Source organism: Rosa chinensis, chromosome 5 (genome assembly GCF_002994745.2).
Source record: "Rosa chinensis cultivar Old Blush chromosome 5, RchiOBHm-V2, whole genome shotgun sequence".
Classification (NCBI taxonomy): domain Eukaryota; kingdom Viridiplantae; phylum Streptophyta; class Magnoliopsida; order Rosales; family Rosaceae; genus Rosa; species Rosa chinensis.
In genome coordinates this window covers 687,606-715,000 of record NC_037092.1, presented here as the reverse complement: position 1 = coordinate 715,000, position 27,395 = coordinate 687,606, and the positions used below count along the sequence as shown (strand labels likewise).

The 27,395-nt window shown below is 38.3% G+C and overlaps 3 protein-coding genes and 2 long non-coding RNA genes across 10 annotated transcripts; 3 read left to right on the top strand and 2 right to left on the bottom strand.

The window, feature by feature from the left end:
* Window positions 1-11,240: 11,240 nt before the first annotated feature.
* LOC112168133 (UDP-glucose 6-dehydrogenase 1) lies at window positions 11,241-12,023 on the top strand. Its single transcript, XM_024305255.1, has one exon. The coding sequence runs from the start codon at window positions 11,241-11,243 to the stop codon at window positions 12,021-12,023; it is 783 nt and encodes a 260-aa protein (XP_024161023.1).
* A 49-nt stretch (window positions 12,024-12,072) lies between these two features.
* Window positions 12,073-12,765, top strand: LOC112168122 (UDP-glucose 6-dehydrogenase 4). Its single transcript, XM_024305241.1, has one exon. The coding sequence runs from the start codon at window positions 12,073-12,075 to the stop codon at window positions 12,763-12,765; it is 693 nt and encodes a 230-aa protein (XP_024161009.1).
* A 282-nt stretch (window positions 12,766-13,047) lies between these two features.
* Window positions 13,048-19,027, bottom strand: LOC112165156. 4 transcript variants are annotated; one of them, XR_002922681.2, is made up of 7 exons: window positions 18,900-19,027; window positions 17,584-17,673; window positions 17,401-17,448; window positions 15,964-16,126; window positions 15,071-15,341; window positions 13,548-13,585; window positions 13,048-13,372 (listed from the first exon to the last, which is right to left on the bottom strand). It is a non-coding gene; the product is annotated as an uncharacterized LOC112165156 (long non-coding RNA). The 4 variants fall into 4 exon arrangements; XR_005799538.1 differs by having other exon boundaries at window positions 15,071-15,184; window positions 15,289-16,126; window positions 18,900-19,017; XR_002922679.2 differs by having other exon boundaries at window positions 13,548-14,925; window positions 15,071-16,126; window positions 18,900-19,026.
* An 87-nt stretch (window positions 19,028-19,114) lies between these two features.
* On the top strand, window positions 19,115-21,064 carry LOC112165155 (E3 ubiquitin-protein ligase ARIH2). Its single transcript, XM_024301593.2, has 2 exons — window positions 19,115-20,322; window positions 20,497-21,064. Exons 1-2 carry the CDS (start codon window positions 19,199-19,201, stop codon window positions 20,777-20,779), a joined length of 1,407 nt encoding a protein of 468 aa, XP_024157361.1. The 5' UTR covers window positions 19,115-19,198; the 3' UTR covers window positions 20,780-21,064.
* A 974-nt stretch (window positions 21,065-22,038) lies between these two features.
* On the bottom strand, window positions 22,039-25,666 carry LOC112165158. 3 transcript variants are annotated; one of them, XR_005799540.1, is made up of 5 exons: window positions 25,539-25,666; window positions 24,241-24,361; window positions 23,848-24,150; window positions 22,599-23,751; window positions 22,039-22,397 (listed from the first exon to the last, which is right to left on the bottom strand). It is a non-coding gene; the product is annotated as an uncharacterized LOC112165158 (long non-coding RNA). The 3 variants fall into 3 exon arrangements; XR_005799539.1 differs by having other exon boundaries at window positions 22,599-24,150; XR_005799541.1 differs by having other exon boundaries at window positions 22,599-24,150; window positions 25,524-25,661.
* Window positions 25,667-27,395: the final 1,729 nt, after the last annotated feature.

Genomic DNA, 27,395 nt, shown 5'->3' with positions numbered 1-27,395 from the left:
CAAACGCAAAAAGAAAAAAGAAAAGAAAAGAAGGGAGTTCCAAGTTCCAACTACGGACAAATGAATATCTTTCTGAATTCATTTTTTTGAAATAGATAACAGCAATAGATTATCAATGGCAGAACACGACACTTACACCATTTTTTTAGGCTTAATCTCATAACTTCAACGGCCAGTCAAACAACAAAAGAATTCAGACAAAACGACAAAATGATAAGTATCTGTTAGCTTCTGACCAAATTAGCTGTTGATAGAATGTTATCAACTTCTACTTAAAAATAAATAAATAAATCTTGCTAAGCTAGTAACGATGGATATCTGGCCTAAGTTCACAAATCTAGCATTTTCGACTGTAATTAACACCTAAATCTTAACTCTTCAACCCTATCTCTAGTATTGGCCTTCATAACTTCAGAGTTATTTTTTTTGGTCTATCGTAACTTTGAAGTTCAGGCAATATTTATCACAGTTAAATGTTATTGGGTCAATGACCAATTTGGTTTTCATCGACTACATATAGTTATAAACTCTATTTATTTATTTGATTTATTATAGTTAAAATATTTTCTTTCAGTAATTTGGGCGATCATTGCAAAAGTTATAAAAAAAAAGAGATTGAAAGTTTCTTATTTTTGGCAGGAAAAAAGAAGAAGAAAAGAAACGAGATAGATTAAACCATCTACAATTTTGAGAAGTTTGGGTTTAGTACTGACTATGTTTTTTTTTTGGGTTTTTTACTTCAACAGTGTCTGAACTCTTCGAGGACTTTTGAAATGATACCTGAACTTTCAAAGTGATCAAAATGATACCTGGACTCTAATTTTCTTGTCAACGGAATACCTACCTTCAATTTCCGTCACAGAGCCGTTATCTGGAGGCACGTGAGGCCCACGTGATCAAAAAAATGAGGGCAAAACAGACTTTTTCTCCCAATTCCCCTTAAAAGTCAATCAAAAACTCAATTCCCTCCTTAGAAGACATGAGGTTCGAACTCCCAACCTCTTTCACAACAACTCCACTCCCCACCACTGGAGCACAAACTGTCCTCGGTATGATATTTCCAAACTTTATATTTATACTCTTTTTAGGCGATACCAAATAATTAAACAAAATATATTAACCTTTGGAAGACATGAGATTCGAACCCCCAACCTCTCTCACAACAACACAACTCCCCACCACTGGAGCACAAACTGTCCTCGATATACAACCTCCAAAATTTATATTTATACTCATTTAAGGAGATACTGAATAATTAAACAAAATATAAAATCTTGGAAGACATGAGATTCTAACCCCCAACCTCTTTCACAAGAGTTCAACTCCCCACCACTGGAGCACGAGCTGCCAATGTTATAATCTCTACAAACTTTTTATTTATACTGTTCTTAGGTGATAGATTAAACACAAAACAGAATCTCCTCTCTCTCTCTCTCTCTCTGTCCTGGTCTTCGACCTTTCTTCTTCTTCTGCGTTTAGTTCCTGCAATTCTGCTTCATCTTTTTTTCTTTTTTCTTCCTCCGATCCCCAATCTCCATCAAATCAACATAAGATTAATCCCCATCAAATTAACACATATCAACATCAGATTAATCTTCTTTTTCTTCTGCGTTTAGTTCCTGCACATTAATCGGCGTCGGCGTAGGAAGTGGAGGCTGTGGGGGAGGAGGCGTGGAAGAGGTCAGAGGAGGCGAGGGAGTCGCGGCGGCTGGAGGAGGTGGGGGGAACGGGAGAGAAGAGAATGGGATGGGCGGCGTCGGAGGAGTGACGTGGCGGGGGGATCATGACGGGGGAGAGAGAGTTGCCGGAGGGGGAAATGTTGGAGACGGGAGGGGAGGAGGCGATGGGCTCTGGGGCGGCAAAGAACCCGACTTGGAGGACCTTCGGGTCGCTGACGAAGAAGCTGAAAGAAAGCAGAGGGAAGAAGAAGCTGAAAAAGAAAAACAAGAAAGAAAGAAAGCAAAATAATAATAAAATACTTTTGAGGGTAAATTAGTCTTTTAATCCTTATTTGTGCCTCACGTGCCTGACACGTGGTCATAGTTAACGGTTCCGTGATAAAAATTGACGGTAGGTATTCCGTTGATAAGAAAATTAGAGTTCAGGTATCACTTTGATCACTTTGAAAGTTCAGGTATCATTTCAAAAGTCCTCGAAGAGTTCAGACACTGTTGAAGTAAAAAACCCTTTTTTCTTTTTCTTTTTTGCCTCACAATCAGGCCAAAAAGCGGAGCCTAACTATTACAAAAAAGGGATCGAGCAACGGACCAAAAATGGGCAAAAAGCCCAAGAAGGTTCATATATTCTTTGCTTTTCGGTTGGTAAGACGTGAGTGGTTCAAATGGTTCAAGTATATTATAAGTGTCCGTGGTTCAGTCGGTAAAGTAACAGGTTCATTTTTCTCGAGCCACGGTTCGACTCCCTTAAAGGGAATGTATAATGACAATTCATGCCTGTTTTATTATTTCCTTTTTTTCACCCTTTTTCTCTTCCTTTTTTTTTTCCCTTTTGTTACAACATTTTTATTAGTATATTTTCAAATTTTATTGCTTGTTTCTTTTGGCTCTTTCCCCATTGTCTCCACCCTTCTTCTCTTTAGTTACAATTATTTTTATTAATATTTTATTTAATTTAGCCTCAAAATTCTTGGAAGCATTATTGATAGGAAAAAAAAATATTATGAGCAACCCATAAAAAAAAAAAAGTTTCTTATGAGCAACTAATAAATTAGCCTACCCCAAATGTACATCTTGGATCAGCCACGGCGCCACTGTTGGTAACAGATATAGTTCGAGACTTCGATACCATCAACTCCAACGGTATATTTTTCTTCTAATCCAGTAATAACATCCATAATCAAGCAGCTCAAAAGTACTAATTTAGTGGCAATGCGTGGACTACTAACAAACAGTAAGCAAGACATATTTTACAACATCTTCACTGTACAAAAACTTTATGAATTTCACAACCGCTATGCATTTTGTTTTCTAACTGTTTGGACCCAAAATGAGCATTTTGGCCTGACAAGGCACGTCTTGGAGAAATTGAGCCAATGTCAGTGGCTCAAGCTATATATTGTCGACAAGTTCGAAATATATATTTAGAGGCTAAATAAAGCCTACTATGGAAGCATGGAAACATGAAAAGTCAACTTTAGCACATTTTACTACTTCGGCTAGGAGAAACCGAGCTAAACAAGGAAGGAGGGGCGGCAGACTAACCAAATGAAATTTAAATGAGCTAAAACTGTCCAGATCAAATCTAGACATCCCAAGGATCATTTATTATGAAGAGTGCCAGAGATTTTTTTGAGTGGAAGGCCTTCAAACAATCAGTCCAATCTTTTGTAGAAGCAAAACTGGAAAACTGGACCTGTAAGAGGTCCAGCAGCGTTTCCGGCCCAACCACTATATGAAAAGCTCTGAAATTTGACCAGGGTGATCTACACTCATAGTGGAACATTTCTTATGAAGAGGTCACGGTCAAAATCGGAATGCTTGATGGAGATAAAATTGAAGGAATAAAGGAGCCGAAAGTGCTTTCTTATCTCCAAAATTCATCATTCCTTATCTCCAATTATGCCTCCTTATCTCCTTATCTCCGAAATTCATCATTCTTTATCTTCAATTATGCTTCCTTATCTCCAAAATTCATCATTTCTGATCTCCAATTAATGCTCCACTATCATTTGTTTAATGCTAAACACTTTGGCATGGTAGCCTATAAATAGAGGTTACAATGAAACACAATTGACAACAACAATCTCTAAGATTATCCAAGCCTCTCTAGAGCAACCCCTCTCTAAGAGCAGCTCCTCTCCTTCTCTTTCTCTTACCGGTGATCACACTCCTAGTCCTAGTCTTCTCAGAAGCCGACTTTCAGTGCCACCAAACCCTCTGTCAACGTACTTCGGTCCTAGTCTCCTCGAGAGCCGATTGTAGTACCGTGACCACAACGGTTACGAAACCAGCCAAGCAAGGGTAACGCCCTCGCAAACCAACCAAGCTAAAGTCACGCTTTAGCAAGTACTTCTCTCTACTTCCCGGTGATTTCGCTCTGCTTAACCTACAACGTTAAGTATCGACTTGGTGACACAAGATAAAGTCCTCTAGCACGAGGCACAAAGAATCCTGTGACGAGGTTGGTGCTCTCCTCGTCTACAGTCGCTCAAAAGAAGTCAGGTCAAGGGACACCCCCAACGACCGCACCCGAACGGTGCTGGCACGCCCGCGCAGAAAAGAGACTGTTGACCAGCTGCAGCAAAATTGGAGCCAAACACTAACAATGCCAGCAATCTTTGAAAATAAATCAAATAATGCTGGATTGTATACAAATTATTGGTTTTGCTACTGCAATAACGAACTGCGTATGTTCACTAACTATTGTTTTTGTTTTTTTTGGTCTAAAAAACTATTGTTTTTGTTTTCCATATTGTCTTCTCTAATAATTTAGCAGAAACAGATGAAGATATCCACTAGGGCTGGGCGTCCGGACTCGAAAGACCGAGGGCCCGACCCGAACCGAGTAAAAAAGCCCGAATCGGTTCGGTTTTAAAATATAAATTTTCGGTTCGGTCCAAAGCCCGACCCGAATTGAAATTTTCGGTTTCGGTCTCGGGTTCGATATTTTCAGGGCCCGAAAGCCCGAACCGACCCGAATACTGTAGCATTTGCCACATGTCAGTCCATGATTGGGTGTTAAATATCAAGTTAAATATTAAAAAAAAAAACTAAATGTAAAGCCGTAAACTCGTAAAGGGGGTTCACTCCTTTAGTCCAACCCTAGAGAATAGAGATTAGAGAGTAGAGACTCGTCTACTCGACCTCAGGTCCTCAGCCTCCCTCTCAGCCGATACCATCGATGCCAATCATGCCATCGATACTCGATAGTTCGATACCAAAGTTCTGATTCTCAATCTCAATTCTCAAATTCTCAGCCCCAAATCTCCATTCAGTCTCAGCCGGTTAGCCCCATATCTCAGCCTCAACCTCTTTCTCCACTCTCCAGTCTCCAGTCTCCAGTCTCGATCCCCAGTCTCAAGCTCTCTCCAGTCTCCTCTCTCTCCAGTCTCGATCTCCAGTCGTCGCCTTCGATCTCCAGTCATCGCCGTCGATCTCTCGATCTCGATCTCCAGTCGTCGCCGTCGATCTCTCGATCTCGATCTCCAGTCTCAAGTCTCAACCTCTCTCTCCAGTCTCAACCACTCTCTCCTGTCTCGGTCTCGATCTCGATCTCCAGTCTCAACCTCTCTCTCCAGTCTCGATCAAGTTGCTTCTGATTATCCGCTTGTTACTGAAGACGGTGAGTCAACTTGGGCTTTGACTTTGTTGGCCCATGATTTGTGGAGGTTTTGCTCTGTTTTTAATTGGTTTTTCCTGTGATTTGATTAGATCTGCTGCACACATTTTTGTACCTGCCGCGGGATCTTAATTTTATTGATCATACTAGCAACATTGGATGGAAAGAGTATGTACAACTTTCCTTTTTATCTTTAGTCTCCATATTTGTATTGTTTTTGTTTCCATTTGTGATTGAGAACTTTTTACTGATTGGTTTTGTAATGCTGTGTGATTATAGGTACCAAAGAGCCAAGCCCTTAATTGTGGATCCTGGGTTGTATATGACAAAGAAGGCTGATGTGTTTTGGGTTACGCAGCGCCAGAGTGTGCCAACAGCTTTCAAGCTTTTTACAGGTATGAACTTGTTGATATCCGTATAAATTTGTTATGAAAATTGTCTTCATTGGATGGTTGATGATAGAGAAGGACTAGATTTAAGGACATCAGAGCAAAGTTAGAATCTTTGATTCCTCTAATGCAATGCATTAATGCAATGCAAATCATTGTCCTTTTCTGGTTGGAGTTTTTGGTGAATAAACTTGTTTAGTATATAGAATTAAGAATTGGTTTTAATTGGAACAGCTTTGACATTACTGATTATTGCTGGCTATGTTCATTGTAGTGCAGATGCAGGACTTTGGAATATGAAGTTTATAGCTTATACTCCTTTCAAATCTTGGTCATAGTCATAGCATTTCATGGCTTCTCCTCAGAATTCATCCCACAGTTCCGATTCCAATTCATCCCAAAGTTCTGATTCCAATTCCAATTCAAAAGCCATTGCTCTTCCAACACCAACTGATGCTTCAAGGGTTCAGACGATTCCCAAAACATTCAAAAGCTCGAAGAGGAAGGCTGGTGTGAAGAGAAAACATGGTCAATCTGCAGCCGCTGGACTGAGCAATGTTGGAGATGATGAAAAAGAAGCAAAAGAAGAAAAACCTGCTGGAAGATCTTGGGTGTGGTTGCACTTCAAGAAGATTGAGAAGCCTCAGTTCGAGATTAAGGATGGTAAGAAAGTTCAAACTTGTGTTAAACAAAGAGCTAAGTGCAATTACTGTGGAACTGATCTTGCATCTGATACTTATGGAAATGGAACTAGTTCACTTAGGAGACATATACTAGAAGTGTGCAAAAAATATCCGGGTAGGGTTGATTTAGAAAGTGGGCAGCAGGTATTAAGTACCGGTGGCACTAAGGAGTTGGTGATGGTGAAATGGAGTCAGGAAGTTTGCAGGGAAGCAGCCTGCAAGATGATAGTAATGGATGAGCTGCCTTTCAGTTTCATCGAAAGGCCGGGGTTTAGATACTTTTGTAGTGTGGCTGTACCTAGGTGGGATGTGCCTTCTAGGAGGGTTATTGTGAAACTGTTTCTGTCCATATATAAAGCAGCCAGATTAGAGCTGAAGAAAGAGTTAAGGAATCATTGCCTTTGCTTGACCACCGATACATGGACTTCAGTGCAAAATATCAACTACATGGTGGTGACTGCCCATTTTATTGATGCTGGTTGGACATTGCACAAAAGAATACTGAATTTTAGGGTGATTCCTGATCATCAGGGCAATAGCATAGGGAAGTTGTTGGAGGCATGTTTGCTTGATTGGGAAGTTGAGAGAGTGTTGACAATTTCCGTTGACAATGCAAGTGCAAATAAGGTTGCAATTGAGTACGTTAGGAAGAAGATGTTAGGCTGGGAGAAACAGCCTGTTCTTGGAGGCAAGTACCTGCATGTTAGGTGCCTTGCACATATTCTGAACCTCATTGTCAGATCAGGCCTAAAAATGATGGAGAAATCAATTGCTTCAATTAGGAATGCGATACGCTATGTTCGGAGCAGTGGACAAAGACTTGATGTTTTTAAAAAGTGTGCAGAGAATGAGAAGGTTGAGTCGAAGAAAGTATGCATCCTTGATGTGCCAACAAGGTGGAACTCTACCTTTCTAATGCTAGAGACTGCTTTACAGCTGCGAAAAGCCTTTGATAGAATGGCTGATGAGGAGGACAGCAAGTACACGCGGTACTTTGAGGAGGAAGAAGACATCGACAATGAAGTGGATGAGCTGCAAGTTGTTGGAGGGTCTGATTCAAGGAAGAAACAGAAGACAAAAAGGGTGGGGCCACCGGTTAAAGAGGACTGGGAAAAGGCAGCAGTTTTTGTGAGGTTTTTAAAGGTCTTCTATGATGTGACAATGAGGATTAGTGCCTCAAATCACCCAACATCATGGAAAGCTTTTCATGATATAGTGGCCATCAAATCAGAGATCGATGAATTGTTCAATAAACCATATGATTTCACTGGTTCAGAGACTGAAATGATCTTGTTCGATATGGCTGTGAAGATGAGAGGGAAGTTTGATAAGTATTTTGGAAGCTTGGAAGACTGCAATCAGCTTTTATTCATTGCCTTGGTGTTAAACCCAAGGTTCAAGATCAGAAACTTTGAAAGTATCTGCAATAAGTGGCTGAAAATGAAGTCCGATGACATTAAGAGGAAGTCTGCCGAGGTTAAAGAGCTTCTAGTGGCCCTTTGTGATCTGTACAGCTCCTCAATGATGTCTTCAAAGGCTGGAAATGGAAAAGCTAGGAGTGGAGAGAGCTCAATTAGCCAAGGCAGCAAATCCAGCTCCAAAGGACGGTTGAGCCTACTGGAAAAATAGCGGACATGGAACAAGATTGGGAGAAAGAATTGGAAGACTCCGACGAAGCTGTTGTTGCACATGAAGTGGATAGATACTTATTGGACCCGATTGAGAAGCCTGCAATTCCTCATAAGTGGGATATATTGGAGTGGTGGAAGTTGAATGGTGCCAAGTATCCTAATCTTGCTGCCCTTGCCAAGGATGTTTTGGCAATACAAGTGAGCACAGTGGCAAGTGAGTCTTGCTTTAGCACAGGCAGAAGGGTCATTGATCCCTTTAGGAGTTCTCTAACTCCCAAAACGGTGGAAGCATTGATATGCTACCAAAATTGGATCAAATCCGAAAGCATCCACAACATTCAATATGTTCCTAGTATCGAGGACATTGAATTTTATGAAAGTGTGGAGGATGGTATGATTTTTATTTTTGGAATGGCTGCCTTGTTAATTTATTTCAAGTTTATAATGCAATGTAGTAATGTGTACCAAAATCGGGACAGTTTTTGTTTAAACTTTGTACTTTTGTTGTTTTGCAGAACATGCAAGGGAGGAAGGTGCTAGTACAATTGATCAGCCTGAAATGCCATCTACGTCTAAATCATCTAAAGCTTCAAAGAATTCAAGGGTAGGTAATGCCGGCAAAAGTAAAGCAGCAAAATAAGGTACTGCCCCTGTTATTTTTTAAAACTGTGCATTTCTGCATTTGGTTGAGCCTACTGCCTTTAGTTAGTTAATGTTATGCAATCTGTAATTCTGTTGGTTAGTGATGATATTGGATTGTTCTTCTTTTTGGGGTAATGATTAGGTTGTTCTTTTATGATGGGAACAAAATTTGTTGAGCCTACTGCATTTTCTGTAATTCTGTTGGTTGAGCCTACTGCATTTCTGTAATTCTGTTGGTTAGTGATGATATTGGATTGTTCTTCTTTTTGGGGTAATGATTAGATTGTTCTTTTCTGATGGGAACAAAATTTGTATGATTGCCGGCAGTGGAATGTAAGTAATAAGATTAGAAAAACTAAAATTACAAACCAGTGAAAACAGGGCAAGTACAACTGAGCTACTGGACACTAGAAACTTATAGTAAAAATCTCAGTTACTTTTTCTGTTTCTCTCTTCAATTTTGTGTACTTTTTATGGTGTAGCAGTATCTAATTATCTATCTACAATGGCTTAAATACTGCTTGGTTTTTGGTGACTTGGTTGCTTCTAGCTCTTTTTGGCAAGTGTACTAATTCTTTCCTGGTATTGCTATTGTGGTTGCTGAGAAAGCAGGTTTAGGTTATGTGTTTTTCAGAGGAATAGAAAACGAAAAATCTTAATCATGAAGGGAACTCACGGAAATATCATTTTAGTGCAGGCTCTAGATGCTGCTTTTCAGCATTATGAAGCAGACTTACAGAAAAGAGCTGCAAAGAGTGGAGAGTTGCCAAATGGGAATGGGTAGAAGTTTGCCCTGATGAGCAGCAATTTGTGCAAACGGGAGGATTGTGTTCATGTTTCTGTTGCAGTTGTAGTACCATTCAAACTTTGAATTTCAAATGATTGAACACATAGTTGAAATGATTTAATAATTTGGATTGTTTTCTGTTGGACAATGGACAATGTATTTGTGAGTTTGTGTTGTAAACTATATAAATTTGTAATAATGCATGACTGCTGTAATGTTAATGAGATAATTGAATATGTATTCTAGTCTTCCAGGTACCAAAATGAGTGCCAAATGACAAGGTGCAGAATTGTATTTGGAAAACAGGGAAAACAGGCAAAAAATCTTGAACTGGAAATTGGGCCCGAAAAAGCCTGAAAAGCCCGAAAGCCCGAAAGCCCGAACCGGTTCGGTTTCTGTCGGTTTTTATTTCGAAAAAAGACCGAACCGGCCCGAACCGATATTCTCGGTCTCGGTCTCAGTCTCACTGATTTTCGGGCCCGGCCCGACCTGAGCCCAGGCCTAATATCCACCCACCTCAAGAAATCTCTCTCCAAAACCCTCACCCCGTACTACCCACTAGCCGGCCGAGACAAATTCAACCTCTTTGTGGATTCCAACGACCATGGAATCCCCTTCTACCAAGCTCGAGTCAAATCCCACTTCCTCTCTCATGCCATCACCAGTCCCTCCCTCTCCGAATTGACCAACTTGTAGCCTATCAAGCCCGACGAGGTCACAGATATACCTCTCGGAGTTCAACTCAATCTGTTTCACTGTGGAGGAATTGCTATTGGGTTGTGCATTTCGCATCGAGTTGCCGATGCCTTGCCTTATTTCACGTTTGTTAGGAACTGGGCATCAACTACTGCTTGTGGAAATGCCTTTGTAGAAGCGGACTTTTCGGCAGCCTCGATCTTGGAACACCAGCCCTCCATCTTGGCTCGACGAAACCGCATTCGTCCGCACCGCGGCCAATACCCATCACAGCCAAAAGGAAAACCCGCCTGAGATCATCCCTCTGACTAGCTAGGACGCCTTCACCGACCAGTTTTCTCGGCATCCCACAATCCAGAGGCCGAATCCGATCAAATCCACCCCCCGACTTCAGTCGAGAGACAGCCCGCGACGTCCAGTACTGCTCCTATCTAGTTCCATCGTCGATCAACATGATTGATAATCCCCACCTTCCAACAACCCAGGTATGGCGGCCGTCCAAAGACACCGCCACCGCACCCCAACTCATTACTTCGATCGACCGACCCTATCTAGACTATCTGCTCAGAGTCACCATCAGGATTCGCCCACATCTTTGGGCTCACCTGCACTTTTATCCATAAAAATGGAGAAGATGCAGGAGCAGTTGCGAGATAATACCAATTGATAATTTATTTTGATTATAAATTAAATAGCTTATCAAATCATATATTAGTATCAGTTCCCTAATTGTTTATTTATTATTATTTTATTACCTAATTGAATTAGGTGTAACTTGCCGAGAAGCCTTAGGAAATAATAACCTATAAATAGCCCCTCAAACACTGATCGAAGTCATAGCTGAATTTTCTTGTTCTGGCTTCTTGTATCGCATATAATTTCTCTTGCTCTTGTGTTCGTTTTCTGGGATCCACCAACAAGAATCGAACTCATAGCTCAATTTTCTTGTTCTTGGCTTCTTGTATCGCATATGGTCGTGTTCATTTTCTGGGATCACCAACAAGAATTGAATTCAAAATTGAGCTTTCTTGTTCTTGGCTTCTTGTATCGCATATAATTTCTCTTGCTCTTGTGTTCGTTTTCTGGGATCACCAACAAGAACAAGATCGAGATAATGGCAGATCAGGGTCCTCTTAATGTTGTTCCTTTAGCGGTCATTCTTCCGGACCCAAATTTAGACGTTGTTCCTTTAGCAGTCATTCTTCCGGGTCAAAACATCCTTCCTCCAAATAATGTTCTTCCTCCGGATTTCGATCATATCACCAACGTATGTTGCATCGGTGCCACCCAATCCAGCGTTATGCACATGGCAGTAATAGCAGAGCGATACCCAAGACTTAACGTCGTTGTGGCAGATTTCAATCAACAACTAATCGAAGACTGGAATGAGGGGAACATAGATTTTGAAGAGGAAGGTATGTTCGAGTTGTTAGAAAATCTTGCCGTTGCTAATCTACAGTTTGTCGATGATGTGAACGAAGCAATCGTAGATGCCCAGATGATTTTTATTGGAGTTGAAATACCTATCAAGGTAATTGGCTGTCGTGAAGGATTTGACCTAAGGCTATGGGTAAAAGCCATAAGGAGGATTGTGAAAGTGGCACCAACGTCAAAGATTATCGTAGAAAGATCGACCATGCCAATTGATTCTTTCGATATGACAACCACATTATTAGCCCGAAGACCTCCGCCTCCTTATGGCCAACCTGCTGTGCAATTTGCCGTTATGTCCAATCCGGACTTTTACTCTCCGGGCTCTAGACTTCAAGACCTGAGGAACCCAGATAGAGTTGTTATTGGGTTAAAATCAAATGTAGGGGACGTTCTTCCATTGCAACAGTTGTACATGGTTTTTAATTCAAAACCCAGAAGCAATCCGCGTAGTCCCAGTGCCTAATGCTGTTAACGTTGAGATAGCAAAACTTGCCACCAATGCAATGCTCGCTATGAAACCTACCTACATCAACGCTCTATCAAGCTTGTGCGACAAAACAAATGGTGCCGATATAGGCATCGTTGGACAACTACTTGGAGAAGATTATAGACTGGACAACAACTACATGACTGCCACATTAGGAATTGGAGGCCAAGAACTGATGAAAGATACTTTGTACATGAAGTATGCTTTTAGTGAAGCTGGATTGTACCACGAGGCAATGCTGACTAAGAAGGTTGCTCATTTAGACGTGAAGAGGAGAAAGGAGTTTGTTCAGCTAATTTTACGGAAAATGCTCTCACTTAGGAACAGAAGGATTACCATATTCGGAGTCACGTATAAGAGCCGGGTTCTCGATCTCACAAGATCACCCGCGATTAGCGTATGCAAAGCCCTACTGAGAGAGGGTGCTTTCCTCCACATATATGAGCCGTCAGTAGATGAGCCAAGAATCCGGCAACTTCTTGGTAATCCTGAAGCAGTGGACATTTTCGATGATGATCCTATAGAGGGATGTACTGGCACACATGCAGTTGCATTTTTGGTGCCAATGCACCAGCTACAATTTAATTTTCAAGGAATATTCAATGTGATGACAGAACAACCAGGAGGTCGATATTTGTTTATGGGTTGGCACATGAATGTCAATTTCGACATTCTGAGACAGATGGGCTTCCTAGTTTATATTAGTGGAAAACCTTAGGTCGTACGTATTAGTTCAGTTGTCTCTATTTTACTTGTAGCACAAATTCAGATTTTAATGCTAAGTTCAAACTAATTTTCATCATGTCAAGTAATTTACGTTAAGTTTGGTACATTGTTTTATCAGTACAATTCGACAGTTTTTATACCTCGACTTCTAACCCAGTAACCCTAGCTCTTTTGCATCTAGTGGATTCAAATCATGAGAATTTGATAACAAATTACCAGATAATTGGCCTATAGCCACCACCAAATTTTCATGACTGTCGGCTCCATTTGGGACTGAATGCTGTGGGTATTGGCCTTGGCCACAACAACAGAAATCAAACCCACGCAAGCGAGCGATGCAATCAACCCCGCACGATGCTGCGGATATGTTATATGTTTAACTACAACAAATACAAACGTCTGAACCATGAAGTATCTTTTACAGATTCAAAAATCTGTTATGTTAACCAGATACATACATACTGCAAAAAAAAAAAAGGATGGGCTTGGCGCAAGTGTTCTATGTAATGTGAACCATCTATTCCACATTAAGTCCTCTGATTTGTCTTCAGTTGATTTCTTCATAGTCTGCTACATTTTTCTCATTTGTGGGGCTGTCACTGGAAGTCAGAAACAATCATATTAACATGCAAGTGGGGTGAAGGATTGAATGCTTTTGCAACATGATTTAATAGGACTACAGGCCACAGGATAGGAAGTAAGGTAGAGGAGAGGCGACTGTTGAAAAGAAAATCATGATGCGTCAATATTTGAAATAAAAGATAGTCATTTTACCTTGAAATTGAGGCGTGGTGATGCTCTAGCAGCATTACCTGAAACAATTAATCACTTTAAATCCAAGATCAAAATCAATGTTGAATGTCAATTGTTTAGTAAGTTAGTACCAACTATAAATGCCATTGTTAGACAATGAAAGCTAGTTGCTAAGTTTCGGTTCAGGCCAGATATTGAATGAAAATATCACCAAGGTTTAGCACTTGAAAGAATAAGAAAGCCTGTTTTCAAAAATAAGGAAGCCTGTTTTCAAAATAACACCCCTTATGAACACCAGCAAATAGAAACGATAAGCCAAGTTGGAGTAGCAGCAATTAGGTGTACCATGCCAATTGCATGACTTTTTTTTTTTTGAATGGTTGCATGACTTTTATCAACAATAAACTAAAATCGGATACTGAGATAATGTGATCAGTGTTTCACTTGCAAGCTGGGGAGTAGGGAAGTCAAATATAAGGCCAAAGATAATCAAATACAATACTGGGAAAAGATGTGAGGGGGGGACCTGATCTACAATCAGTACCTGATTACTTAAGAAAACAGAGAGCAAATTTGTTTTTGAAATTCATCAACCTGATGAATCTAACTCATTTTTGGGGAGAAGCAGGACAAAATCTTATCCGAAAACCAAAAATCCCGCAAAAACACGTAACTGATTAGTTCACTAATCGAGAGCAAACGATATCCATATGAGAAATATGGTTCTTATGCATGAATCTGATAGTAAATACATGGTTTTTGATTGCATCTGAAAAACCAGCAGCAGATAAAAACATGTATCTGCTTCATAACAATAGTGATCTTGGGGGGAAAAAAAAGGGAGCAAGATTTTTAAGGCAATAATCCCAGCACACAATCACTTTCAATTCATTGGTTTGTTAATGCAATAAAAAAAATCTGTGGTGAAAGAACTAACAAAAGCTTGGGCAAAAACAGCAGCTTCCACCTAAGCAGAAGAGAAAAGAAAAATAAAAAGAAAATTGAAGCTACCAAATACATCATATTAATAATTAGAGAAAGAGGAGCAAGATATATATATATATATATATATATATATTTTTTTTTAATTTTCTTTTTTCCTCTATTTCACCCAAAACCACCCAAACCTCCAAGCTCAAACTTACTCAGAGTTGACCTTTAAGATGTAACTGAATAAGATCAATATCCACTTTGAATCAGATAAAAAGATCATAAAGTGTATTAAAAGATAAAGAATTATTTTGCTCTTGCAACGCCTTATCCTGTCATGGAAAACAAATCCAATCCATCATAAATTTGAAATTATATATATGCACATTTTTATTACATGTATACAGAAATTAAATGTCTTTTCTCACTTTCTTCTGAAGCACTGAATGGATTCGTACATGAGTTGATTCTGTATGTGATCAAACAAAAATCATATTCCAATTAATTTTGCTCTTAAACTGACAAAACGGAACCTTATACACTATATATTAGATATGTTGGTTCAATCTAGCTACACTGAACAAAACTTTCTGGTGTATTCGTTGATTTTGTACCTTTCTAGACCTCATGTGCTTCAGAGCAAAATCAAGTTGCTGCTCCAAATTCTGAAGATCTTTCTAGACCTCATGTGCTTCAGAGCAAAATCAAGTTGCTGCTCCATAAAATGACTGCAAATACGAACAGGTAAAATGTAATGTTATTTATCACAACCTAACAAAAACACAAATACTTTCTTATTTAACAAAATTGGTAGGTATCATTGATGTAAAACCTCCACCCTAGCCTTGAGCTTTGCATGTTCCAGAGTCGGGATTCCCTATGCAACTTTAAAATAACAGATTACGTAATTCAGTAATATAAAAAAACATTAGGAAGATAACATTCCCTTTGAGGGGATAATCAAAAGAGTGTGCATGGCAATGATATTTGGTGTTATTATACAAAATCTCTACCAATGTCCTTTCACTTGGCAACAAATGAACATTGGAATAGAACATGCAACTGTAATTCTCAGTGAAAATTTTGCTGACTGTCTCAGAACATGCCCATTTTAAAGTTTTTCTTCAACTGCAGTAGCACCAAGAAGAATCAACTTCCTCTCTATCTTCTCAGCCACTTCCTCGGCAGCCTCCTCCCGATATGAACTAGCCAAGTTCTTGGCCTCGGTATATTCTTTGTTAAATTCAAAATACTCCTTATTTATCAAGTTCAATTTCAATTTGACATACATATACTTATTGCTACTACCACCTTAACGCTAACTGCTTAACCATTACTTTCATCCATCATCAGCTGCTGCTTCATTCAAAAGTTATCAGCTTTAAGCAAATCCCCATCACCAAATTGAACAAAGAACTTAGTATTGAACAAAGCCCCAAATTATAAATCCAAGAGTAAATACAAACAATGCTCACACCCTAAAGTTATAGTCTTTAGAAGCATTTACCATTATACAATCAAACCCAAAACCCTTCACTTAATAGCATCCAGACAGAATGAAGGACTCAGCCTCGATCAAGTGATATCCTCCCTCCTCCTCTTCGGTAGCAACTAGTAGATTAGGCAAATGCAATTCCTCGATGAACTCCTCCAATTTCAATTGGGCTATTCTGGGCACGGCCAAAACAAACACTTCTTCAGGTCAACCATGATTTTCCACAGTAATTGTTTACCATACAAAATGCAATTAAATCAATAAACAAACAGATCATATCAAAATTCAGATTATCACTGAAAACCCAAATCTGGAAAAACCCTAAATCGACAAAGATTCATGAAACAGTGTTTTCTTTTTAGAGTTTATAAAAAGTACATAAAATTCAAAATGAAAAAACCCAATCATATCAATTTTTGAATAAAAGAATAGTAAATAAGAAGATATAAAGATTCACTTGCACGATGTAGACAGTAGTGCAGATGCAAAGAGGTGATAAGAGGAAGCACTACTAATGCAAACCACCAAAGAAGTATAAGGATGCAGTTACCTAGTTTGAATTACAGATGTCATTGTGATTAAAAAAAAAAAAAAAAATCAAGGCATGTCAAAAGACCTTAAGAATTGCATCACAAAAAAATTAAAATCTGCTAATTTAGTTAAACTTGAACTGCTATGCTTCGACTTCTCTGTACTAAACTTACAAGTTATTATACTTTTAACCATGCTCTATAGAAAAGCCAGCCATTTGTACAAATAGCTTTCACATATCTTTCTCCCTAAATTAGTACCTAAATAGTAAATACTTTACAACATCCAATAAACATAAGACCTTGTGCTTTTACTCATTTCAATTAATCACATGCACAAGTTACCACCTACACATGTAAAACCAAAACTGAAAACAGGACCATACAAAACAAATAGAAAGAGACTTGAGAAATCCCAACTACACATGTAAAACTAAAGCTGAAAACAGGACCAAACAAAGCAAATAGAAAGGAAGTTGAGAAACCAAAATCCTATCAATGACTGATCTTGTTGCTAGATAAGGAAAAAAGCAATTAAGGTGAAAAAGAAAGTGAAGAAACAAGCATAGATAGTTGTATATTAACAGTTTGCTAACCATGGATATGCAATCAGGCTTGAAATAAAACTACACAATACTTTTGCCAATCTGAAGAAGCTAGCAGACCAGACTTCTTGCTCGAATTGCTTTTTCACTAAGGTTACTCTAACATCAAAACATATGCAAACAATACCTAGTTAACCAAGTCTTATTCAAGAATCACATGGAGTAAGTGTAACATGTTAAATCAACATCACTCTTCCCATTAAATAAAATATTGGGTTTACTTCTGAAGGTACAAGGATAACAAATATTCTAAAGAAACATCAGCTCTATTGTAGTAAGGGTATATATGATTCACACTATTCTAAAATCCATACCTGAATCTAAAACAGTTAAAGAATCTGATAGCACGCTGTTTCCCAAATCTGCAGAATGAAATAGCAGTACTTAGAGAATTTGATGTTAACATGGTTGTGCAGACTATAAACTCAATACAAAAAAGAAAATAATGAACACAAACAAAACCAGTGACTGATCTAGTAAAACTTCAGGGTTTATACCTGAATAAGAATAAGAGATCGAGATGGTGCTAAACAACAGACAATGGAGCAGCAGCAGAAAACTGACGCCTAGACTTTTTTGCATAGAATCTGCAAAAGCCAAACAAAACAACAACATAATCCTGAAATTATTCGCATAACTACCAAAACTGACTTAAATGCAAAATTCCTATAAGCAAAAGAAGAAAATAAATAAATAAATAAAATCAAAGTTTTGAATGTCAGATTAAACAAACATGAAAATTAAATAAAGAAGATGGAAGCAAAGTTTTTTCCCTCTGTCTAAAGATGCTATATAACCGACAAAAAGTTGCAATCAATGCAACACACTTCCCAATATTAACTGTAAAGCTACCAAAAATAACTTAAAGACAGTTGCTGTAAGCAAAAGCAAAAGCAAAAAAAAAAAAAATCAAAAGCTTGGGAGTTAGATTTAGGAAATACACTTCTTGGTTTAGATAGCCTATCAACCAATGAGATTCTAAAAATCATAATTATATACAGATCAGAGTTCGAGATGTTGTGGATGAAGACCTTGAGGACTCAAATCACTTTGGTTTGCAAACAGTTTTCTTTGCTGCCTAAATTCTGAACCAAATGTTTAATACTTCCCTAGCATTTCCAGGTAATGATTGACTTGAGCTGGTTAGGTTTCTTCCCTCTAGGTTTGGACTAAGAAGGCGAGTTTCAAAAGTAGAAAACAAAAACAACATTATTACAAGAAAGGTACTGAAACAACAATTGGCCAAGTTGTTCCATTCCAATTAAGGTTTAGATGACAAAAAAGCTAAATGCTTCTTTTCGTTTATGAAACCGCATATTTGGTGTGTTTAAACTATATAGTTCAAGATGTAGCACTAAGCAACCTATATTGAGAAAGGACCCAGGCTAGCCTATTATGCACAACAGTATTCGATTTACAATTGTTTAGGACAGAGAGCATAAATTAAGACTATAGCAGTCTAAGAAGTAGTCAATTTACAAAAAATAAATTAATGGTATAATCAATTGCAAAAAATAAATTAATGGTATAATCAATTGCTACTCGGCCTGCAAGTGTGTTGGCATTACCACAAAACTATTCTTAACATTCAGAATGAAGTAAATCAAATTGAATTTGTCAAAGCACAAAGTTGTATACACTGCAATGCAATTCAGTAAGTACTAACAGAAAAAGAATGCAAATGAAAAATTCAGGACTTCATAAATAAAACCAAACACAAACACCCATTTCAGTAACAGATATCAAGTATTGACCAAGTTGTTCCATTCCAATTAAGGTTTTCATAGCATGGAGGAAGGGAAGAGAGAGGTACCTCTAAGGTTTGAGCTGAGGCGAGTGAGGAGAATAGATAGGAGTCGCATGACACTGACTGATTCCATCTCTCAAAGGGTGATGTGATGACCCTTTTTGTTTCAGTTAGGCAGCACCTGCAAGGCTAAAAATTCCCAAGGTTGGATAGTAACTTGGGCCATTATACTGAGGGCTGGGCAAGCCCGGCCCATTTTAGCCTAGGGTAATTTAAAATTAAATAGAAAGAGGGGAGGGACTTGGAGACAGAAAGCAATTCCAAATTCAATTTTTCAAAAGCCGCGTCTGAATCGAAGATTGAGGATGGTGAAGATGGAGCACGATGCCTTGTCGCATAAGAGATCGAGAAGGTTATTGAATTCTGAATCATCGGAGCAACCAAACACATTCTGGACAGAGTGCCCCTTTTGTTGCGCAAAGTTCCAGTACCACATGGAGTTTCTGAATCGGTTGCTCCGCTGTCAAAGATGCCGGAACGCATTTGAAGCTCATGATGGTCTCAGGAATCAATTTCCAAATCATCAAGAGCCAACGCAATTCTGGACACAGTGCCCCTTTTGTTGCGCAATGTCTCAATACCGCCGAGACACTCTGGATCGCTTGGTCAATTGTCAGATATGCCGTCAACCATTTGGAGCTCATGAAATGAAGAAAAGCGATCAATCTCTCAGGAATCAATTTAACGATACCCTGAAATCCGCCCCGAGTCCCGCTAAAGCAGGTAACTTCATCGATCTCTCTGCTGAAACCCTGAACTATTACGATAGTGATGAAGAGGTTAGGGTTCTTAGGTTCAAACCCTCCAATATCCCTTTCGGGAAAAGCAAGCGAATAGAAACCTCAAACGAAGGTTCTTGTTGTTCTACTTCCAAAGCCCCATCTTTTGTTTGTGAAATTTGTGTGGAGACCAAGCCGGCACACGAATCGTTTAGTATCAAAAATTGCAACCATGTTTATTGTACTGATTGCGTGGTCAAATACGTGGACTCGAAGCTCCAAGAAAATATAGCAAGCATTGGGTGCCTTGTACCCGATTGCAAAGGGTCACTTGATCCCGAATATTGCCATTCGATTCTAAAACCCGATGTGTTTGAAAAATGGGGGACAAGGTTGTGCGAAGATGTGATTATTGGGTCTCAGAAATTTTACTGCCCCTTTGAGGACTGCTCCGCAATGTTGATCGACGATGGGCCAGAGGTAGTGAGGGAATCGGAGTGCCCTAATTGTAAAAGATTGTTCTGTGCGCAGTGTAAGGTTCCTTGGCACGCCAGGATTACTTGTGCCGAGTTTAAGAGGCGGAATAAGGGTGATACTGAAAAGGATGATCTTGTTATGGAGAAACTTGCTTACAAGAAGCACTGGAGAAAGTGCCCAACGTGTGGGATCTATGTAGAAAGATCAGGAGGCTGCACAACAATACGATGCAGGTCTGTTTATCTTTCTGCTCTCTTCATTTGATTGTTTATGCCATATATATATATATATATTGGTGTTTGCTGAATGCCTAATCCTATACTGTTTGAGTAGCTTTGGTAAGTATAAGTGTACAACAACAGGGTGAAACTTATTCTAAATTATAATTTTGGGTTAATTACTTGCAGGTGCGGGACTTATTTCAACTTCCATTGTGGACGACTGGGTTGTCCTTTTTGTGGAAAACACAGAAAGAAAAGTTATAGAACTATGGGCTATTTCGTATTCTTGAAGGAGTACAGAAGGATTCAGCGGGACCGGGGGGAACCCTATAATCAAGCTACTGCTAAACTTGCTATTGAGAAATGGAGATCCATGTCTCGTTCTGAAAAAAAGCCATATGAGAACCCAGAGATGAAACCGATTAGAATCTTCCGGGTGCGATCGAAGATGTCGAGTGAAGAAGGCTAATGGATGAGTAGAATGAAGCAACATAAGTTACTTAGTTGATGCCTATCTACATTCATTTCTTTCTTAATTAAGTTCTTTCTAATGGACAATAAGGTTTCATTTTATGTTTAATGTTTCTCAGTTAGCTTTATTATAAAGAAAAAAAATTACATTAGATTTTCCAGTTTACTCACCCTATTTTGTGTCCACCAGTAGAGCTTTTGGTACCTTAATTGTTTTGGGATTGGGACCTTTGCAGTCTCTAAGGCCATGACATATTATATTATGTTCTTTGTTTATCTACTATATTTTCTTTAGTTATGATTATCACATTGAATCCTTGGTATTGTCATGCTCATAGGTAAATAATTAAGCTGCAAAATCTCTGAATGAGATTCTCTTTTGTCTAATATGTGAAATTGTAAAAGTGTTTTTTTTTTTTTTTTATCTTATAGTTGTAGTGTGGAGCTCTGAAAGGGTTTTGTCTTAATTGTTGATGATTAGTTAGTTTGAAGTTTCAAGCTGTCCCTGAGCAATTGATGAGTCCTGAACTCCTGATTTCTTTTTTGTTATTGATGCACACACAGATGATGCAAGTTTCCGATTTTTTATTTGCAGAAACTCTTTGTTTTTCTTTTTAACATTGCACTTTGGCTGAGTTCTATTCTGCATCAAACTCAAACACGGGAGAATAATTGATTGGCTAGCTATGATCATATTTGATGTCTCTCAGTTGTGAGAATAATTGATTGGCTAGCTATAAACAAGTATATCTATCAGTTTGGAAACTGGAATTGATTTTAGGAAATTATGTTAGGTTTAGTTTGGTTTAGCAAAAAATTGAAATTGAGAGCAGCAGGTATTAGAAATGAAATCTTACCAAGTTCTATGTGCTTTCTCTGTGCTTGATTATGAGGAACAGAGAGTGGAAGAAGAGTTTGACCTTGTTGCTTGCTTGGTTATCTATTTTTGCAGATCAACTGTAGGAAATCAAATCATCAAGGTAGGTTCTTTTGATTTTTGAATCCTATGTATTTAAGTCCGTATTTATATATGTTGCTTTGTAAGAAGCCTAGGAGTTGAAATGCAATGATGTTCAAATTTATTCTGGATGAGGTTTCTGGAAAGATCATTGTAGTGAGTTGAGTGTCTCTCAGGTTCTCAGTAGAAAGGAAGAAGCTGTGAGTTGAGTGTTCCATTTCCAAAGAATGTGTGGTAACACTGATTGTGACTTTAAACAGCAACAGAACTGAAGAATATGAATTTAAATAATTTGATTCTAAATCTAAATGCTTGCTTGAGCATTGCACATTTAATGAAACGTCAAGTCAACATGAATATATATATATGTGTGTGTGTGTGTGTGTGTGTAACATTTTCAAGTTTACTATCATTTCCTTGCTCAGGTTTCTTGGCTATATACTGCTCAATCTTTTTTTCTTTTTCTTTTTTCTCTCGGCTCTCTACCAGAGGGGCACTGGGCGGTTACAAAATTTCATACTCAAGATGTCTTTCTTCGTTTTCACAGTGTATAGATGTGATTCAATGTTTCAACTTCTCAACAAATATAACTCCTCTGATTTGTCTTCAGTTGATTTCTTCATAGTCTGCTACATCTTTCTCATTTGAGGGGCTGTCACTGGAAGTCAGAAATAATCATATTAACATGGAAGTGAAGTGAAGGATTGAATGCTTTTGCAAATTGCTCATTTGATATCTCAGATTGACAAGATTTAATAGGACTACAGGCCACAGCGTAGGAAGTGAGGAATAGAGGAGGGGACTGTTGAAAAGGAAATCATGATGCGTCAATATTTGAAATAAAAGATAGTCACTTTACCTTGAAATTGAGGCGTGGTTATGCTCCGGCATCATAACCTGAAACTTTAAATCCAATATCCCAATCAATGTTGAATGTCAATTGTTTAGTAAGTTAGTACAAATTATAAATGCCATTGTTAGACAATGAAAGCTAGTTGCTAAGTTTCGGTTCAGGCCAGATATTGAATGAAAATATCACCAAGGTTTTGCAGTTGAAAGAATAAGAAAGCCTGTTTTCAAAATAAGGAAGCCTATTTTCAAAATAACACCCCTCTTACGAACACCAGCAAATAGAAACAATAAGCCAAGTTGGAGCCGCAGCAATTAGGTGTACCATGCCAATTGCATGACTTTTATCAACAATAAACTAAAATCGGATACTGTGATAATCTGATGTCAGTGTTTCACTCGCAAGCTGGGGAGCAGGGAAGACAAATATAAGGCCAAAATTGATTATCAACAATAAACAATACTGGGAAGGGATGTGAGGGGGGAGCTGATATACAATCAGTACCTGATTACTAAGAAAACAGAGAGCAAATTTGTTTTTGAAATTCATCAACCTGAAGAATCTAACTCATTTTAGGGGAGAAGCAGGACAAAATCTTATCCAAAAACCAAAAACCCAGCAAAGACGCGTAACTGATTAGTTCACTAATTGAGAGCAAACAATATCCATATGAGAAATATGGTTCTTAATGCATGAATCTGATTCTAAATACATGGTTTTTGATTGCATCTAAAAAACCAGCAGCAGATAAAAACATGTATCTGCTTCATAACAATAATGATCTTGGGAAAAAAACAAAGGAGCAAGATTTTTAAAGCAAAAATCTGAGTACACAATCACTTTCAATTCATTGATTTGTTAATGCAATAAAAAAAATCTGTAGTGAAAGAACTAACAAAAGCATTGGCAAAAACAACAGCTTCCACCAAAGCAAAACAGAAAAAAAAAAAAAAAAAAATTGAAGCTACCAAATACATCATGATTAATAATTAGAGAGAGAGGAGCAAGATTTTTTTTTTCTCTCTATTTCACCTAAAACCAGCACAAACCTCCAAGCTTAAACTTACTCACTTAAAGTTGAACTTTAAGATGTAACTGAATTAGATCAATATCCACTTTGAATCAGATAAAAAGATCATAAATTGTTTTGCAACGCCTTATCCTGTCATGGAAAACAAATCCAATCCACCATAAATTCGAAATTATATATATGCACATTTTTATTACATGTATACAGAAATTAAATGTCTTTTCTTACCTTCTTCTGAAGCACTGAATGGATTCGTACATAAGTTGATTCTGTATATATGTGATCAAACATAAAAATCATATTCCAATTAATTTTGCTCTTAACTGACAAAACAGAACCTTATATAATATATATTAGATATGTATAATATATGCATGATTCAATCTAGCTACACCAAACAAAACTTTCTGGTGTATTCATTGATTTTGTACATTTCTAGACCTCATGTGCTTCAGAGCAGAATCAAGTTGCTGCTTCAAATTCTGAAGATCTTTCATACTTAAGGATTGGAGGTCTTTCCCCATAAAATGACTGCAAATAAGAACAGGTTAAATGTAATGTTATTTATCACAACCTAACAAAAACACAAATACTTTCTTATTTAACAAAATTGGTGGGTACCATTGATTTCTCTGTAAAACACAAATACTTTCTTATTTAACAAAATTGGTAGGTGCCATTGATTTCTCTGTAAAACCTCCACCCTAGCTTTGAGCTTTGCATGTTCCAGAGTCGGGATTCCCTATGCAACATGAAAATGACAGATTAAGTAATTCAGTAATATAAAAAACATTAGGAAGATAACATTCCCTTTGAGGGGAAAATCAAAAGAGTGTGCATGGTAATGATATTTGGTCTTATTATACAAAATCTCTACCAATGTCCTTTCACTTGGCATCAAATGAACATTGGAATAGAATATGTGCAGTAATAACATGCAATTGTAATTCTCAGTAATAATTTTGCTGACTGTCTTAGAAAATACCCATTTTAAAGTTTTTCTTCAACTGCAGTAGCACCAAGAAGAATCAAGTTCCTCTCTATCTTCTCAGCCACTACAGCTTCCTCCCGATATGAACTAACCAAGTTCTTGGCCTCAGTATATTCTTTGTTAAATTCAAAATACTCCTCTTTATCAAGTTCAATTTCAATTTGACATACATATACTTGTCACTACTACCACCTTAAAAAAAAAAAAAAGCAGGCATGTCAAAAGACCTTAAGAATTGCATCACAAAATTTTAAAATCTGCAAATTTAGTTAAACTTGAACTGCTATGCTTCGACTTCTCTGTACTAAACTTCAAGTTATTATACTTTTAACCATGCTCTATAGAAAAGCCAGTCATTTGTACAAATAACTTTCACATATCTTTCTCCCTAAATCAGTATCTAAATAGTAAATACTTTACAACATCCAATAAACATAAGACCTTGTGCTTTTACTAATTTCAATTAACCACACATGTAAAACCGAAACTGAAAACAGGACCAAACAAAACAAATAGAAAGAGACTTGAGAAATCCCAACTACACATGTAAAACTAAAGCTGAAAACAGGACCAAACAAAGCAAATAGAAAGGAAGTTGAGAAACCAAAATCCTACCAATGACTGATCTTGTTGCTAGATAACGAAAAAAGCAATTAAGGTGAAAAAGAAAGTGAAGAAACAAAGCATAGATAGTTGTATATTAACAGTTTGCTAACCATGGACACGCAATCAGGCCAGAAACAAAACTACACAATACTTTTGCTACTCTGAAGAAGCTAGCAGACCAGAATTCTTGCTCGCATTGCTTTTTTTACTAAGGCTACTCAAACATCAAAACATATGCAAACAATACCACAATTTTAAGAAACAAAAAACTCAATGAAAGCCACAATTTTACACAACTGAAAGATACCCAAATCTTACACACCGAGAAAAGAGACCCAATTTTCATTTCCTAGAACTGAAAAGACAATCAAACAAGTTTGCTGAAAGCTCCCTCCCAAAGTCGATCAAAATCTTGGCACACAACCTCTTCCGAAACAAATCCAAATCCGGGCTCACCGTTTCAGTTAGGCAGCATGTGCAGGGCTAAAAATTCCCAAGGTTGGATAGTAACTTGGGCCATTATTCTGAGGGCTGGGCCAGCCCGGCCCATTTTAGCCTAGGGTAATTTTGAATTAAATAGAAAGGGGGGAGGAGACCCGCGTCTGAATTGATTCAAAAAAAAAAGACAAATAAAAAATGCTAGCGTCTGAAGATTGAGATGGTGAACATGGAGCACGATGCCTTGTCGCATAAGAGATCAAGCAAGTTATTGAATTCTGAATCATTTAACATTAGCGGTGTTGAGGAGCAACCAAATACATTATGGACACAGTGCCCTTTTTGTTGCGCAATGTCTGAATACCGCAGAGACATTCTGGATCGCTTGGTCAATTGTCAGATATGCGTCAAGCATTTGGAGCTCATGAAATGAAGAAAGACGATCAACCTCTCAGGAATCAATTTAGCGATACCCTGAAATCCGCCCCGAGTCCCGCTAAACCAGGTAACTTCATTGATCTCTCTGCTGAAACCCTAAACTATTACGATAGTGATGAAGAGGTTAGGGTTCTTAGGTTCAAACCCTCCAATATCTCTTTTGGGAAAATCAAGCGAATAAAAACCTCAAACGAGGGTTCTTGTTCTACTTCCAAGGCCCCATCTTTTGTTTGTGAAATTTGTGTGGAGACCAAGCCGGCACACGAATCGTTTGGTATCAAAAATTGCAGCCATGTAACCCATGTTTTTTGTACTGATTGTGTGGTCAAATATGTGGACTCGAAGCTCCAAGAAAATATAGCAAGCATTGGGTGCCTTGTACCCGATTGCAAAGGGTCACTGGATCCCGAGTATTGCCATTCGATTCTGAAACCCGAGGTGTTTGAAAAATGGGGGACAAGGTTGTGCGAGGATGTGATTATTGGATCTCAGAAATTTTACTGCCCCTTTAAGGACTGCTCAGCAATGTTGATCGACGATGGGACAGAGGTAGTGAGAGAATCAGAGTGCCCTAACTGTAAAAGATTGTTCTGTGCGCAGTGTAAGGTTCCTTTGGCACGCGGGGATTACTTGTGCCGAGTTTAAGAGGTGGAATAAGGATGATACTGAAAAGGATGATCTTGTTATGGAGAAACTTGCTTACAAGAAGCACTGGAGAAAGTGCCCAACGTGTGGGATCTATGTAGAAAGATCAGGAGGCTGCACAACAATACGATGCAGGTCTGTTTATCTTTCTGCTCTCTTCATTTGATTATTTATGCCATATATATATTTTGGTGTTTGCTGAATGCCTACTTAATCCTATATTGTTTGAGTAGCTTTGGTAAGTATAAGTGTACAACAACACGGTGAAACTTATTCTGAATTTTAATTTTGGGTTAATTACTTGCAGGTGCGGGACTTATTTTGACTTCCATTGTGGACGACTCGGTTGTCCTTTTTGTGGAAAACACAGAAACACTATGGGCTACTGCGTATTCATGAAGGAATACAGAAGGATACAGCGGGACCGGCCGGGGGAACCCTATAGTCAAGCTACTGCTAAACTTGCTACTGAGAAATGGAGATCCATGTCTCGTTCTGAAAAAAAGCCCTATGAGAACCCAGAGATGAAACCGACTAGAATCATCCGGGTGCCGACGAAGATGTCAAGTAAAGAAGGCTAATGGATGAGTAGAATGAAGCAACATAAGTTACTTAGTTGATGCCTAGCTACATTCATTTCTTTCTTAATTAAGTTCTT

What these genes read in the sequence shown, in the direction of transcription:
- LOC112168133 (XM_024305255.1), top strand. Translation starts at nt 11,241, where the DNA reads ATGGCAGATCAGGGTCCTCTTAATGTTGTTCCTTTAGCGGTCATTCTT.
- LOC112168122 (XM_024305241.1), top strand. Translation starts at nt 12,073, where the DNA reads ATGAAACCTACCTACATCAACGCTCTATCAAGCTTGTGCGACAAAACA.
- LOC112165155 (XM_024301593.2), top strand. Translation starts at nt 19,199, where the DNA reads ATGGTGAAGATGGAGCACGATGCCTTGTCGCATAAGAGATCGAGAAGG. An exon ending in TGCACAACAATACGATGCAG is followed by an intron (nt 20,323 to 20,496) that starts GTCTGTTTATCT and finishes AATTACTTGCAG; the next exon opens with GTGCGGGACTTATTTCAACT.